At 34.0% G+C, this 16,864-nt stretch overlaps 1 protein-coding gene across 2 annotated transcripts in view; it reads left to right on the top strand.

The window, feature by feature from the left end:
* LOC149770740 (ras-related protein RabC-like) overlaps nucleotides 1-10,934 on the top strand; it is a 98,519-nt gene extending 87,585 nt beyond the window's left edge. For both annotated transcript variants that reach the window (XM_089949171.1, XM_089949172.1), the window contains one exon: nucleotides 513-10,934. In XM_089949171.1, coding sequence (XP_089805297.1) covers nucleotides 513-959 — 447 coding nt within the window. In that variant the 3' untranslated portion in view covers nucleotides 960-10,934. The remainder of the gene's footprint in view (nucleotides 1-512) is intronic.
* Nucleotides 10,935-16,864: the final 5,930 nt, after the last annotated feature.

Below are 16,864 nucleotides of genomic sequence, written 5' to 3' on the forward strand. Positions count from 1 at the left end.
AGTGCTAGCTCTACTTGGTCATTTTCACTTCCTGAACTTCAGAGGTAAATTGTATAAAAAAGAGCCAATAACTTTTTTTTACATTTTATATATTTGGTAATTCATTCATTGCACTTTCAGAAGCTGGTATTGTCTAGTCTGGCAAAATTCATTTTCCCTATAATAATAGCTGCTATGGATAGTGTACTTTAGACTAATTCAGGCTGATTTTTTAGCACAAGGGAGCAGTTATTTTAGTTAGCAGTGTGCTTAAATCATGTACAATTTCCAAAAGTACAATATCCAAAGAAATATCCACATTACATTAATGTAGCATAGAGGTATGCCACCATTCTCTCCATTGTGCATGTTTTAAATGCAAACAGCTTCACCTTACATACGTCACTCTCTCAAAAGTACATAATAACTGGTGAGCACCCCCTTTATGATGCTATGGTTTCATTGCAGAGAAGTTACATATTTAGAGAACCTGTAAGCGCACATCTTCACTATTTTTGTTTTTCTATTTTCAGCTGACCTTGTGGGATACAGGAGGAATGGAAAGAATGAGTTTCATTGGCTCCAGTTATTATCGTGGAGCAAATGCGGCTCTTTTGTGTTACAGTATGCGTAACAAGGATTCCTTTACCATTCTGTCTCAGTATATTTTGGACATAGTAATGAATGCAGAGGGGGCCAAAATATTTCTCTGTGGAAACTTTGCTGATTGCACTGGAGAAAATTGCGTAACTAAAGCAGATATCGAAAGCTTTGAACGTGAATGTGGTGATGTTCTATCAGGAAATTACCAAATCTCATGCAAAGACAATACTGGGCTTAATGACATGTTTTCTGATATTGCTAGAGTTTTGCATCAGGATGCTGTAAATAAAATGACGTTACGTAAAGATATGATAGTTAGACCTGGTATTTCTCCGGAAGCTGAGCCTGGTCACAAGAAAAAATGTTGCTCAGAGTAACATCAACAAATTCAATATTTAGGATGTAAGATGTTGTTTCCAGATTTTACAATATTTTTATTTCTGACTACATGTACATGCTTTTACGAGTATTACTGGACATTTCAATGATCAGGCAATGTTCAATTTTAAGGGACACAATTTTGTTGCCAAATGAATGCAAATGTAAACTAATCAGTTTCTTAATTTTCGTATTGTACTAATTCATGATTAATTTTTCCAAGATTTTTGACTTAAGGATGAAATGTTTGTATTTGCTACTTTTCTTTTGAAGTTGATACTTTGGAAATAATTTTGGAAGGTTTTATTTTACTGTGATCTGTTTAGTGTTAAGATGATCATTTTTCATGTTTTTGACATTTTTATCTATTCGTAAATCTAGAGACTTACATGTAGGATAGTGTTTTACTTCACAATTCTTTTTGTCATGTTTTTGACATTTTTATCTATTCGTAAATCTAAAGACTTACATGTAGGATAGTGTTTTACTTCACAAATTCTTTTTGTCATGTTTTGAAATGTATCCACTAAATTGACAAAAATTGGTACCTACTATGTTTCACTTATGTCATATTTGGTGGTAGGGTTCTGTAGTGTCAACACCAGCATCACATGGAAAATTACCTATAAAACCATGAATAAAGCAGTATTGATTACTGTGCCAGCAGTGTCTCCAAGATACCATGTTTTCTGTGAACAAGAATAATTCCTTGTAGTTGCAATGGTATGTACAAAAATTAAGCTATAATTTGACTTTATCTACATTCATCATGGGTGGGGAAAAAAACTATGTAGTTTATACTTGCTTATAAGTCATCCAAATGCAAGCAACATAGATCCTGATATGCAGTTCCATAATGCACCAACAAATCAAGGTCTGTGTTGATTGATCAACTAATTACTCCAAGCCAATTGCACAGACCCCGATCTACTGGCACATTATATAATAGCAGAACTGGGTATGTGCCATTTGCAGTATATATATATATTGTAGTTGCTTTAATGCAAAAAGAATCAGACTTGGTTTATAGCATACAAGTATACTGATAATGTTTATGATAATGTAAAGGGAAGACTTTTTGTCAGATGAGTATAGAGTAAAACATAAAATAAATAATAAATGGGACAGAAAAAAGATTTACTCACAATGAGCAAAAGAGAAGATTTACTCACTTCTGTTCTGTGATGTTTAATGATGTTTATACATTACAGTGTGTAAATGATACACCACACCAGTTTTGGTTGGAGGAGTATGGAGTTTCTATACAGTATCTTTCTTGTTAACTGAATAATGGAGGATGCAAATTATCGTACTTGCTATGCATTTTTGAAAATGAATTTACCTATTGATAATTAATATTTTTTAAAAATCATGAATCATTCTTATTTGTCTTTTGCACATGAAAAAACTTGTATCATAGTTTGAATTGTACCCTTTAGCAGATACATTCCTTTGTAGTGATGCTATTGTTATTGTATCCTTTATGATATTGGTATGTATGCAGTATGTACCCAACTGCAGGAAGTATAGACCCAGATCTGTGTATACATAATGTCACAAGGTCTAGAAATTAAGTAGTATAAACAATGCCATTGTATTATCTGAGTAGGTGTTTACCATTTGTATTTAAAGTTATTGTCACCCATCATGATTTAGCTTTTCTAGTGGTTTATAGAAAAGTGTCAATTGACTGACAAGTAATAATTACCTACCTTGAACAAATGACTTTTTAATTTTTTCAGACAAAAATTATTAATTTAAAACTGATTTGATAATTAAGCAGGAAACAATCAAACATACAATATGTCACCTTTTTTTTCTTCTAAATGTCGTTGTATTATAGATTTGTTCTGCATTTCTTTTTTTTTCTATACTGGCACTTCCTATCAGGAGCCAGTAGAGTACAGCTAGTAGCCTGTCAGCTGAATGATATATCAGTGGTGCCATTGTGTGCATTGGGTATTCATTGGCTAAAATAGTGCAATTCATAATAAGTCAGATTTTCATATGCTATATATTCAAAAAGTCATGTTTAAAGTAAATTACAGGTCATGTAAGCTTTTGATACTATCTACTGCAGTTAATAGTTTCGAGTTTTTTTCTTCAGTTTTGAGTATTTGATTACACATACCTTTAAATGGTGATTGTTCTCTTTATGCACTCTTCAATGATTAGACATCAGCTTTTCTTGACCCATCCTAGTGCCAGTTTGTATTTGTACAAGTCAATAGGTTGTTTTCACAGCGTCATGATTGTGTATGCAAATACCAATAATGCAACACACACACATACCTTGTGCCACCATATTGTTTCCCTAACAAACCTTTGTCAGCATCTGTCATCATGTATATTCAAAATAAAAATCTGATCTAATCATCGATAAAGAAATTTACTTCATCAAAATGATAAAATAGATTATACTTGAAATGAAGCGACCCTGTAGCACAAAAGAAATAAAGCTGAAAGTTCCATGGCTTTTGTCGAAAGAAGGAATGGTGAAGTTGAGCTGCAATCATGCCTATTGCTATCAAATGGAAATGCAGTTATTTTTGACAAACAATATTGTGATTTTAAAAAATATTTTGTATAATGTCCCAAAGATTGTCATCATGAAAGAGTATTTCTGGACAATGATCTTCAGGATACAGTATCAGTTATGGAATTAAAATTTCATAACAAGTTTATTATGCCAGAACTTTTATGTACAAATGCTTTTCATAAAAACAGGTGTTTCTGCCAAAGACAGCTGACTCGCCGTTTTAATTAGTATGGTCAGATATTGTATTTGTGGTGGAGATGATGGACGTAGGATGATAATGAATGAAAGTGAGAACTGTTCAAAGATGTTTCATCTTCACTATTAAAATGAAATGTATACCTAATGGAACATGACTGTCAAATTCAAAACCGAATATTCTTGAAATGCTTTTAGAAATAAGAAATTGTATATAAAAAACTTGCTTGTTAATTTGAATGATAATGAATGATTGATTTCAGTCCATGAAAATTTAAAATCATTGCATGTTTCTTCTTGTTTGTGCATCCATTTGTTTATGCGTCTGTTTGTTGTTTATGAAAGAATAACAAAGATGGTTAAAATTTCAATGTTTTATTTGAAGAAAAAAGGGGGAAAGTCACGAGCTTGGAATGTGCAGTTGATATGCACAACAGAATGTGATGCATTAGGAAATCCTGATGCACAAAATGAGACATGCCTTCATAATTATGTGGGAAGAACAGCGTTGTTTGGTGCTGGTTTGCATGGCTAGGGAATCAGAATGGCAGATATGGAATTGCACAATGTTTTGTCATGTCACATGAAAACAATGGATAGCTATCAATAACGTCCTTAAATTTTGTGCTGACAGCTGACTTTAGATAATGACAGTTTTTCTTTTGGTTGTTAAATTTTATAGAAACTCCCTGAAAGGCTGAATCATGGTGGGATGTCAAAACTTTTTTTAATAAATGAAGAACGATGCAAAAGTTTACAAAACATTTCAAAATATATTTATGTTCCATTAAGTATAAATTTTCTGTGTCCTTAATGGTGAATTGGTACAGAACATTTGAGACTTGATTGGTACAGAACATTTGAGACTTGATTGGCACAGAACATTTGAGATTTGATTGGTACAGAACATTTGGGACTTGATTGATGCAGACTGAGAGAATCATGTCTACATTCTGTCAACATTTCTTCAGCTGAGTTTTTTTTACATTGTGAATGAAAATATCACTTTACATTCTAATTCAACCATTTATATATTTTATTTCATATTATTTTACTAGCCCTGTATCTGCTGGAAATCCTGAAATTGTCAAAAGTATTATAAGCAAGGTTCTGAAGAGAACAGAAATGGAAGAAATAATTGAAGCAAGATCCAGATTTCTGCTGCCATATTTTCAGACCTTTTTGAAATGCATGCAAATAAAGTTGCTTCAATTTCATGCTCAGACAGACTTGTTTGAAGATATATTTTGGAGTATGCAAATAAAATTGCTTCAATTTCATGCTCAGACAGACTGGTTTGAGGATATATTTGGAGTATGCAAATAAAGTTGTTTCAATTTCATGCTCAGACAGACTAGATTGAGAATGTATTGGAGTATAATTCTGAACCAAACCAAGTTTGAGTTTAATTGTTGGTTGTCTTCCACTTGTGTTAAATTTTCAGTTACTGTCAACCCTCATTCTTAGACAAGATCATACCATCTCATACTTCGGATCTTTTTGAATTCAGGGTCAGTCTCAACCTTAAATCATTATCAAGGTTTTCTGTTTCCTTTTGGTAACAGTTTCCACATTTCCAAAATTGTTTTCTTTTTGCTTGAGATATTTATCGTGTATTATCTGAGCTTTCTGTTATTTTAAGGGAATAAGATCTGACATTATTCAGAACTTGTTAGTTGGTCATCAGTTGAACTGACATATTATTCTTCTGTATAGTATTTTACAATATATGTAATTATTTTTATTAATTCACTTGGCAAAGAGGACAAGTCAGTTTATGGTATGGCCTTTAAACAATCATTGGTCAACAGGTGTTATTTAATTTTTTTATCAAAATAAACCAAACTTGGCACAGAGAATCATGACTTGAAGTCCTTTAAAATTATGCTGATCCCCCGTCAAATGTGATCACCGTTACTAAAAATAGAACAACTCTTAAATGACTTCTCAAAAATCATGGAATAGAAATCAAATATGGCCATCACTAACAAGAGCCCCCCCGCAAGAACTGATGCTCTACTGCCTGGAAAGAATTTCCAGGACTCCAACATCAGCTTGTTTCTTTTTCTTAACGTTGAATGTTGGAAACATCTGACACTTTCAAGATGGCCAACATGGAGACATATTGGACATAAGTTTGGAACCATTTTCAGTTGGTACCAAATACATACATTATAATTGAGTCATTTGGTGAAAGTACCATGCCAGAATGGTCGTCCACACTGGATTAGTCACAATAGAAAGATTTTAACATCATTTTTATTTATGACTGACTATGGTAGACACCATAAGAAGTCTTCTGGTCAAAAAGCCCATGACATTGTAATCATCCATTCAGGATGTTGAAGATGGCTGCCATCATGAACTAGACTTCATTATAAATCTTCTGCTTAATGTTAACCTTATGTTGATATGACTTTACATTTCGGAAGAATAGCAGTAAAAAGATTTTCAAGATGGCTGCTATGGTGCCATAGTAGATATCCAATTGACACTATTTTCATTTAGAACCCACTCAAAATTAGCAGAAGTTTGTGATGAAATTCCCATGTCGATATGACCATCCATTGAGAAGTAGCTATAAGAACATTTTTCAAAGGGTCTCTGCCAACTATATTGGATATCTGAGCAACACCATTTTCAGGATCAACTAAATCTTGAGATGAATGAGTATGTAAATTCCATGGTAATCCTCCAAGTAGTTTAGGAACAGCAGCAAAAATAGATTTGTGCTAATTGAGGGACAGATGAGTGATGATGGACAACAGGCCATCACATATACTCTTTTGGTCTTGACTCTTAGAGCTAAAAATATAAAAAACTTTAAATGTCTTCTGAAAAACTGCTTGATACAATTGGACTAAACCAATAACTGTTTGTAAATAATTGCTTAACAAATTTAAAAGAAAGTATTCTAGTTTAATGCCTTTCAGAGTTATACCAATGATGTCATTGTACCATCAAATATGGTTGCTGTTATTAATGTAGAAAAATATTTACACAACTATATAATTAGAAAAACTCAGCTTAACAGAATTAGACCTACTTTTACACTAGCATTCTGGCATAGGTGCCTTTCAGAACTGGACAAATGCTACTGATATACAATCAAATATGGATAAAGACAGAAAGCATTGTACTGACGCAGATTTCTTGGCCAGCTGCATTTGCCTTCAGCTTGAATAGGCATATGTCAGCCAGATAAGTGATCTCAGGCTAGGTCTCTTGGTTTACATCATTAACCATACGTCATGGGTTCAAATAATTTTTGAACCAGTCATTAATAATTATGCAGAAATCTGTTTTGATGTCAATACTGTTAAGAAAGTTTAACAAGGCAGAATGACTTTATTAACAATGCCCATGCAGAATATAAAGTGTTCTGCCATTTGTGGTGTTTGGGTGTTCAATGGCACCTCAAAAAATGCCAAATTATATGACGATGAAGTAGTTCAAGTTCCTTGCTCAGACACATCATGTCATCTATGCTAACCAAGGTTCTGATGTGATAACCCTATCTACACCTTGGCATATCAAGCAAATATTTCTTAGCTTTGGGGCTGTGAATTTCATTGGATGTGCATCAAGCCACTGCATCCAATCAAAATAAAGTTGTTCAAATTTGAACACTGTTCCTACATGATCGAGACAAGAGGAGCACACAACTTGAGTGGACAGATAAATAAGCAATTTTCCAGTGCCAGTCCATGTTTGTACAGATACCTTTCACTCAAATACACCTGTAATGGCTTCTCTCTGGTATGTAGTCATACTTTCAATGTTAAACTTTCAAAGTATCCTTTTGAAGTCAGTTGCCACCATTTTTGGATGATGTACAATGCACCGCTGTTGCACACAATTGGTTTGTTAGCATTGCATACTAAGGGAGGGAACCTATGAAATCCAAGATGTTGCTAGGTAAAGGCACGAAAATATCTGCTCAATCCACCACGGTGTAGATAGGGTTGTATTGGAACCTTGGTTAGTGAAGCTGACACCATGAACCAATCCTTCTGTTCATGAGTTTGGCTTGCTAACCACAAAGCAGACATGGATCCTGGAAAATAATATAAAATGAGGACAATTTTTCCTTGTATTTTAATATTCAGCCTTAGTTTGTAATATTGCTTATGATGTGATCGCAATTATTTCAAGATACTACGGTGTCATTGGTGATATTACTGTTACAAATGGAATTGACAGATTAGCAGAGTTGAATATCAGATGTTTCTGATAGTAAAATTGTTGTTTAACTTAATTTTATATGTTCCATGGTTTGTATCAAAGACATTTTTAAGGTGCTTTCCAAGTTATTTACAGGCTGTACACCTATGTATAATTAGATCCAAAAGCAAACAGCACAAACCCAGATCTGCCAGCACGTTATGCACATCCGAGTACGTGTTGTTTGCAGTTTGACCAAACTTGTATGCAAGTATAAAAAGAACTTCATTGTCCCAACACACTGGAAGACATGGCTATTTTATTTCAGGATAACTGGGTTTTCCAGATAACTTAGAAATTATACAGAATAAATTGTGGATGCTGTTGGTTCATTTTGATGAATATGCAGACCGATTTGAATAAGTTCAAATGTACAGTTAGTTGTTAGAACTCAATGTTAAATGCAAAATTCCCTTCTGTAGCTCAGTAATGACTTAAGTTGTAAACATTTTATTACAACACAATGTAAAGATGATGGTATTTTTTTGTACATGCTACATACTAAATGCACTAGTTATAATCGGTGTTAGAAATGATCTTCCAGGTCCTGCTTGATTTTGGGCCAGAAATAATTGAACAAATAGTAAAATCAAGTAAATGTTACTGGCCTGCTCAGAAAATGTATAGTTTCAGATTGCCAGACAGTAGCTATTTCTTGTAACACATTTCTTGCAGATACTCATCCATTAAAACTTGTCTCCCTTTGCTCAATCACTAGGTGGTGAGCATGCATCATGATGATTTCTGATATTTACAAGTTCTTAACTGTCCACTGGAATTCTGTTTCACTAACTTCGGTTTAACTAGAGTTGCACTGATAATGGTTAATTATCTATCATATTTAGTCATATAGTCTGTGTGCTTTATCACTGAGTGTGTGACAGAACTTTTAGGATATCAAGGTGGTTTGTGAATTTGAATGAGAAATGTATTCATTAGATTATGTGTGGAAAGGAATGCCTTATATTTTGAACAGTAGACCTTTTATACTTTCTTTTATTTGGGTCTAGCTGCTGACAGCAGAGATGCTGATCTGACATTACATAATCCACTGGTAGATCAGGGTCTATATTATTATATTGATTGCACCTAACTGATTTCATAGACCCAGATCAGTTGGTACTTAATGTGACAGCAGATCAGGTTCTATGCAGTTGGATCCTAATTGATAAATTTATGGTGAATTGCTCTAAAACAATTCCTAATACATTGTGCTAATCAATGCCATTTAAGGATTTTTTAAGATAAGTTGCGTGCCTTATTTTTTATTGGTTAGAGTTTAGCTTAGTTTTTGAAGCTATGCATTTTATTTTATTCATACTTTAAGAAGATCTAGACTTTTTTAAAAACATTTTTGATTTTTTATTGCAACATTTAAAACTTTATGGTATAGTAAGCAATATATAAGGCAGTGGTATGGAGAAGCAAAATTTCAAATATTTTATGGAAAAAATATAGTTACTTATATGTTGATTAATATGTACTGGAGCAGTTTTGACACTAATTAGAAATGGTATTAGAATTTCATATTTTCACGACTCTGCTGAATAAGGTGGGGGAGCATATAGTGTTATGATGTTCATCCCATCCATAGGAGTTTTTGTACATCCATTTGTACATTGTTTCTGTTCATTCTTTGAAAAACTTTGCATTGAAAGAGAAAGTGCAGAGAATTATTATTAAGATTACTCAAGAATGAGTTTCTTTCATTAAACATTTGTGAGAGTTATATCCCATAATTCATAAGTTTTGTCACTTAGAATTATTTACTTTTCAATCTGATTAAAAAAAGATCTCCACTGCTCTATGTAAAGATCTGACAGCAACTGCTTAGGGGTCATGTTCTGGTGACCTATGTTATTACCATAACTGCTCATTTCATCAGCCAATCAGATGAAGTCTTGTATGTTGATATTTGAAAGACTGAGCAGTATGGCTCAAGAGCATCAATGTGTGTCAAACAATTTGATTCACTTTTGGAGTTCTGAAAGCAGTATTTCCATTGGCTTATTCAAAGATCCTAAGTGGTCATTGTCAGATCTTCATATAGGACTGTGAAGATCTGATTTTAATCAGATTGGTTACTTTTCGCCTTATGCCCTCAATGTGATGAAATCTGATGCTATTTTTACCATGCTTAGGTAATGAAAGTTTAAATGAAAAACAATGAATTATACGTGCCCAAGGGAAAGTTTAAATGAGTATGAAAAACAATGAATTATACTTGCTCAAGGAAAAGTTTAAATGAGTATGAAAAACAATGATTTATGTTTGCCCAAGGGAAAGTTTAAATGAGTATGAAAAACAATGAATTATACTTGCCCAAAGGAAAGTTTAAATGAGTATGAAAAACAATGATTTATATTTGCCCAAGGGAAAGTTTAAATGAGTATGAAAAACAATGAATTATACTTGCCCAAGAGAAAGTTTAAATGAGTATGAAAAACAATGATTTATACTTGCCCAAGGGAAAGTCAACTTTCAGAAAAGTTTTAAAGGCCTGGTTTATCTGACCATCCTATCCATATGATGCAACATGAAGAATTTATTGAAGGCATACTATCTGGGTTAGTTTAGCGAGAATTGATCATACTGTACAATAATTTCAGGGAACTTGTATGAGAATATTGTATGTAGCAGATATATTATGCATCTGTTTTATTTTGGATATACATGGGATAGGTTTGTATTTACCTTAAAAATTTGTATACTTTATTTTGTAGTTATAACATCAATATTGGTATGTATAACAAAGTCAACTGAAAAAACCACTCTACCACCTGTATTTTTTGTTTATAGACTTGTAGTCTGACCAATATATTTTCTTGTTATTCGTGTATTAATACTATCTTCCTTTTAAACCAAAGAATTTGTATTTCTTACCTAATTCCGCAAATTTTATTTTTTATTGTAGATAAATAAATTATTATGTATGCAATGTCACACTTTGAACTTAAAACATATCTTTACTTTTGTAATTATCATAGCAAGGAGTTAATAAATATATAAATAATTATATTTTCTTATGTGCATTTTGTTATTCTTAACTGGGAAAAGAGTTGGTTGTAGATGGGATATGCTTTTAGTTGGCCTTTATCAGATACTTCTACACACATCTACTGGCGATCTTTGTCATCAATGGTGACGTCTACAGTCAGGTTAATGGTGTACAATTTTTGCCAGCTTTATGTATTAGTTATTCATGGTCTTCCTCACATTATTCTAAACCACCTCAGAGGAAATGTGCTCACAGTAACCTACTTTTTTAGCAGATGATTTCATTACTAAAGGTTAACCCTGATGTTTGTTTTTCAGGTATAGCTCCAGCTGTAGGCATGATGTTTTTGGAAATTCATCAGTGTTTACTGCATAATTTTGAATTCCAGGGTGTTATAGGTCACAGTGACCCACTTTTCAAATCTTACAAACATGTTGTTTACAGGTTTATCCCAGTGTAAAAAATTTCTTGAATATGTTCAGCTATAGGTAGTATGTAGTTCATGGAACTTGGACAGGGTGTTCCTTGCATCATTCTAAACCATCATGAAAGTTAGTCATAGTCTTAGTGACCTATTTTTCTTAAACTAATGATTTTGTTGTTTACAGGTTAACCTCAATGAAAAGATTTAGTTTTCCAGGCAGATCTCCAGCTGTTGGCATGGTATCTGCATGGAATATTGCATGTTCCTTGCTTCATTTTGACCTATTTTTCTTAGAAGTTTGTTATTTATGGGTTATCTCCATTGTTTTGTCTTCCCAGCTAATAAACAGCTGTAGGTAGGCCTTGTTCCTAAAATTTGGTCTTCGTGAACCTTGCATCATTCTAAACCAATCCGGGTGAAAACAGGTCACATTAGCATACTTTGTATAACCATGCCTTAATAATCATAACAATGTTGTTAGCACTAGTCCTACAGTTTTTGATGGATTGCAATGAAACTTTAAAAAAATTAATCACTGGAAGATACTCATCATCTAATCACTTTGCTCTTGCAATTTTTTAAAAAAGTTATTGCCATTTTTATCTTATAACTAGACATAATCATGTTGGTGTAAATAGTCCAGTAGTCACTTGATGGATTGCTATGAAACTTGGTAAATAGTAGGGTCAGCCCCCATGAAGATGTACGTATCAACAGATCTCATTTGTTCCTGTCAATCTGACATAGAGTTATTACCCTTTCTGCCTTCTGCTTAATACAGAGTTCAACTAAGAGGCACAAATAGTTCTGTTTTTTTATGGATTTCTAATAAACTTTGTAAATAGTTTGGTCATTAGCTGAAGATGTACTTGTTGACAGATCACTTGGTTCCCACAAATTTTGTTGGTGTTACTGTAGCTTAATGCATTGTATGAAAATTTTGTTGGTGCAACTAATCCTCTATTTCTGCTGGATTGCAACAAAATTTAGAAATATTGTAATCACCACCTGATGATGCCCATATGTATAAATCACTTTGTTCCTTCAATTTTTGTTCAGGTTACTGCCCATTTTGTCTTGTAGTTTAATGTGGTGTGTGGCAGAATCTCTCACTTTTTAGGCTCACTTTGAGATAAGACCAAGTGAGCTTATGGTTCTGTGTCCATCACATCTGTCAACCCTTATGATTTTGCCTTAAGTCTTTTGAAAATAACCCTTAAAATACAGACTTACATAATAAAAGCAAACACTATGTTAATATGACTGTTGTGGCAAAATCTGGATAATTAGTTTGTCCATGTTTGACTTGAATAAGGGAACAAGAATAGCTCTACAGTAGTATTTCAGACATATTAAAATGTACATATTTTATCTTGTAAAGTGTCTTCATGATCTGACTGTTATCAATATTTTAAAAAAATGGTGTCCAGCAAGATATATATTTTGCAGAAGAAAGGGAAAATAAACCTCTTAAAAAGTGTTAATAATCAGTGCAAAAGAACAAAAAGGAACATTCAGATTCTTGTGAATAAAAGCAGGAAAGGACATAATTATGTTTAATTATGTTTACTAGACATCAAGTGTCAATTTGAGTATGTCTTGTGGCAGGAGATGATTGCCGTCGAAGTCGAAACAGATCTTCAAGAATGTCAGGCGGAGAGATGGTCACAAGCCATTGAGTTGCATAGGGTTTGGGACTGAATTGTGTGCAACTATACCAGAGGTAAATAAGATCAACAGACTTTTCAGTTGAACATAATGGTTACCAATGCTTCATCAGTTTCAAATACCAAACATTTTAAATTGAGTTTTCCAACTTTATAATAACAGTACACGATATTTTGCTATACATTACTGAAAAGGGTCAAACTTACGGAAAAATCAACTGCCTTAAAGAGACGGTCTTGTTAGGGTTGGCAGGTTTGGTTGTGTGTTGTAATTGTTTCCTACCACTCTCAGGTCTATATTTCTAATCAAATTTCAATAAAAGTTGGAATATGGGTTTATCGGTATATCATAAAAATTTCAGACGAGTCTGATGAGTGACACCCATTGCACCCCACTAGCTAGCTTTGTAGCCACTCTGGAGACCACATTTGGGCAAACTGGGAATCTATCATTAAGATATCGTAATAGTTCAGTAATGAGATTCACATATATTCACAAAGTGATCTGGCATTTGATTTGCTGAGCTTGTTTTGAGGCCATATTTCTGATCCAGTTTTGATCAGATGTGGATGCACATATCATTACGATTTCAGACAAGTTCGATAAAAAGAGCAATATCCATGCATACTACTCAGGTGATTTTGCATCTGATTGGCTGAGCTTGTGAACTTTCTGGAAGGCATATTTCTGAAACATGGGCTTATATCGATCGAGATCTTGGATGGGTGTACAGGATCCATATGTATATAAAGAGGTAATATGCATCTGATTGGTTGATCTTGTTTTCGGTTGAGAGGCCAGATTTTTTATCCAATTTTTGTCAAACTTGGAAGATATGCTTCAGGATCATGGATGAGTTTATCAATAGCAAGATCCATGCATATTGATGAGGCAGTTTTGCATATGATTGGCTGATGTTTGTACCACTCTGGAGGCTATATTTCTGATGCAGTTTTTATCAGACTTGGAATGTGTGCTTCTGTCATCAGAATCATTTACAATTTTGATCACAAGTGAGTTGTTCAACAATAATCAGCTGATCTTGAATCTGAATGGCCAAGCTTGTTGCCACTCTGGAAGCCGTATTTCTGGTCCAATTTTGATCAGGCTTGAAATATGGGTTTATATCATAAAGATTTTGTACGGGTTTGATAATGAGCAACAGCCGCACTGGATACAGTCTTGCATCTGATTAGCTGAGCCTGTTACCACTCTGTTGTTGTTGTTGTAGGGTTTAACGCCATTTTTCAGCACAAGATAGGCTATACATGGCGGTCAGTATAAATGGTAGAGGAAGAACCCGGAAAGAACCACCGACCCACAAGAAGCTACTGGCAAGCTTTCTCACATAACCACATTAGCCAAATCTGAGACTCGAACTCATGCAGACAGAGGTCAGATGGCAGTAATCCATAAGGATGAGCGCTTTAGACCACTCAGCCACTCGGGGCCCCATTATCACTCTGTAAGCCATTTTGTGATCTAATTTTTATGCAGCTTTGAAGATATGCTTATATCATTAAGATATTGAACTGTTTTAATAATGAGCCAGAGTCATTCATATTTATGTCATAATACTGCATGTAAGCAGTTGAGCTGATTACCACGCAGGAATGCATAATTCTGATCAAAATTGGAATATTGTTTATATTATCCAAATCATTGGCATTTTCAAAACTAAGCTAACTCAATGCATATTAATGAGCTGATTCTGCATTGGCTGAGCTCTTTTGCCACATTTGTGGCCATTTTTAGATTTCTTGAGGTTCATCAAAATCATGGACAAATTTGATTATAAGCAAGAGACTGCCATATTAATTATGCCTAGTCAGCTGTTATGCAAACCTAGTGAGTGATATCAGACTCACTCGAGCTCTTGATTAGGGATTGCTGTGAAGCTTGGTACATATTATGGTCATCATTTACAGATGACAAATTTGTGTGTTTCCTTCATTTTTGTAAGAGTTACTGCCCTTCTGACTTGCAGCTGAAAGCAGTGTATTATAGAATTTTGTGACTATTGTTAAACTTAATATATAATTCGTTCATCAACAAAAGATATGCATGTTGACTAATCATTGTCCTTGCATAAGCTATCTCCATTATTAGATAGGATGGGTAGGATTGGGGTATCTAAATGCACTTTGGTTAGGATGTTCCTTGCATTATGGTGCCCATGACACAAGAAAATGAGGTCACAGTGACTTACTTTTCTTACAATAATTACTTTGTGTGCAAGGTTGTTGTTGTTGTTCCTGGAAAAACCCTGGAAAGAACCACCAACCCATGAGAAGCTACTGGCAAGCTTTCTCACATACCCACATTGGCCAAACCCGAGACTCGAACCCATGCAGACAGAGGTGAGATGGCAGGGATCCATAAAATGAACGCTTTAGACCGCTCAGTCCCCTTTGTGTGCAGGTAATTTCAAGCACCAGATGTACACATTTGTAATGACAGACACAGTTGAACCAATCCTGTTTTGTTTCAACATCTGCTCTGCATATCTGCAGGTATATAAATAATTGCCAGATTTAGTAACTTTAAATTACCAGGTCATTCATTATAGTAGAATATTTGACATAATGATAAAGAATGCAAGGTAAATACATTCCTGAATATTTTATCTTGTATACTCGAAAAATTACTTATACCATATGGACATGAAATTCCTTGCTATAAATGTACCCATTAAGGTATACCTCTCCTGGTTTGTACAACCTTGAAAAATATTAGCATTTGAGGGGTTGACTTGAAAACTAATTTTTTGAAAGTGATTTTGTCACTAAAAATTGTTAAAAACTTAAACTTTATCTGATTGAATAACTAATGCGCTCTCCGTTACGGATCACTGCCATCTTACCTGTCTGCGTGGGTTTGAGTCTCGGATTCAGCCAATGTGGGTATGTGAGAAAGCTTGTCAGTAGCTTCTCGTGGGTCAGTTGTTCTTTCTGGGGTTTTCCCGGGTTCTTCCTCCACCATTAATACTAGCTGCCATGTATAGCCTATCGTGTGCTGAAAAATGGTGTTAAACCCCACAACAACTGATTGAATAAAAAAAATTGAAACTGAATCAAATATTTAAGTTTTTAAGATTTTGGGCCATTTATGTATTTTCCATAAATAATGAATAAATAAATGAGATAAAACTGGGTGGATTAAATGACATATACTGACAGTTACCCAATGCAGCTGTTTCCTGTTCCTGTATTGGCATGCAAAAATAGTTGGTTTTTTGTCTCCTTTTTTTGTCTCCATTTATGCAGTAATAAAGTATCCCATTAACATATGGAGAAAGTTCAACTTAAAAAAAATAACTCCTTTGAGACTTTTGGAAGTTTTACAGCTGTTAAAAAATGACTGGGGTCCCAGTCTAAAGCACTTGCAGATCACTGCAATCTCACTTTTGTCAACGTGGGTTCAAGTCTTGGGCTCGGCCAACATGGGTATGTGAGAAAGCTGCTAGTAGCTTCCCATGGGTCAGTGATTCTTACTGGAGTTTTCCCAGGTTCTTTCTCTACCAGAATAACTGGCCCCCATACATAGCCCATCATGTACCAAGAAATGGCATTAACTCCAAAACAACAACAAGAAGGTGACAGAGATCCATCAATCCACATTTTTATTAGAATTTAATATTTGAATTTAACTTGCAAGTTTGACAGATGTGGAAAAGATATTTTAAAATTAACTTGCTATTACTTGCAATTTTATTTACAAAACACAATAGATTGAAAATCCTAGAACTGAATATTATAAAGAATTCTCAATTAGGAATACATGTATTTACAATTTAATCATTTCTTCACTTTTTATCTGAAAAGCCAAACCTTCCAATCCATATTATAAATTTTAA

This window comes from Sinohyriopsis cumingii, unplaced genomic scaffold (assembly GCF_028554795.1).
Source record: "Sinohyriopsis cumingii isolate HCF-2022 unplaced genomic scaffold, ASM2855479v2 utg002431l, whole genome shotgun sequence".
NCBI classification, from domain to species: domain Eukaryota; kingdom Metazoa; phylum Mollusca; class Bivalvia; order Unionida; family Unionidae; genus Sinohyriopsis; species Sinohyriopsis cumingii.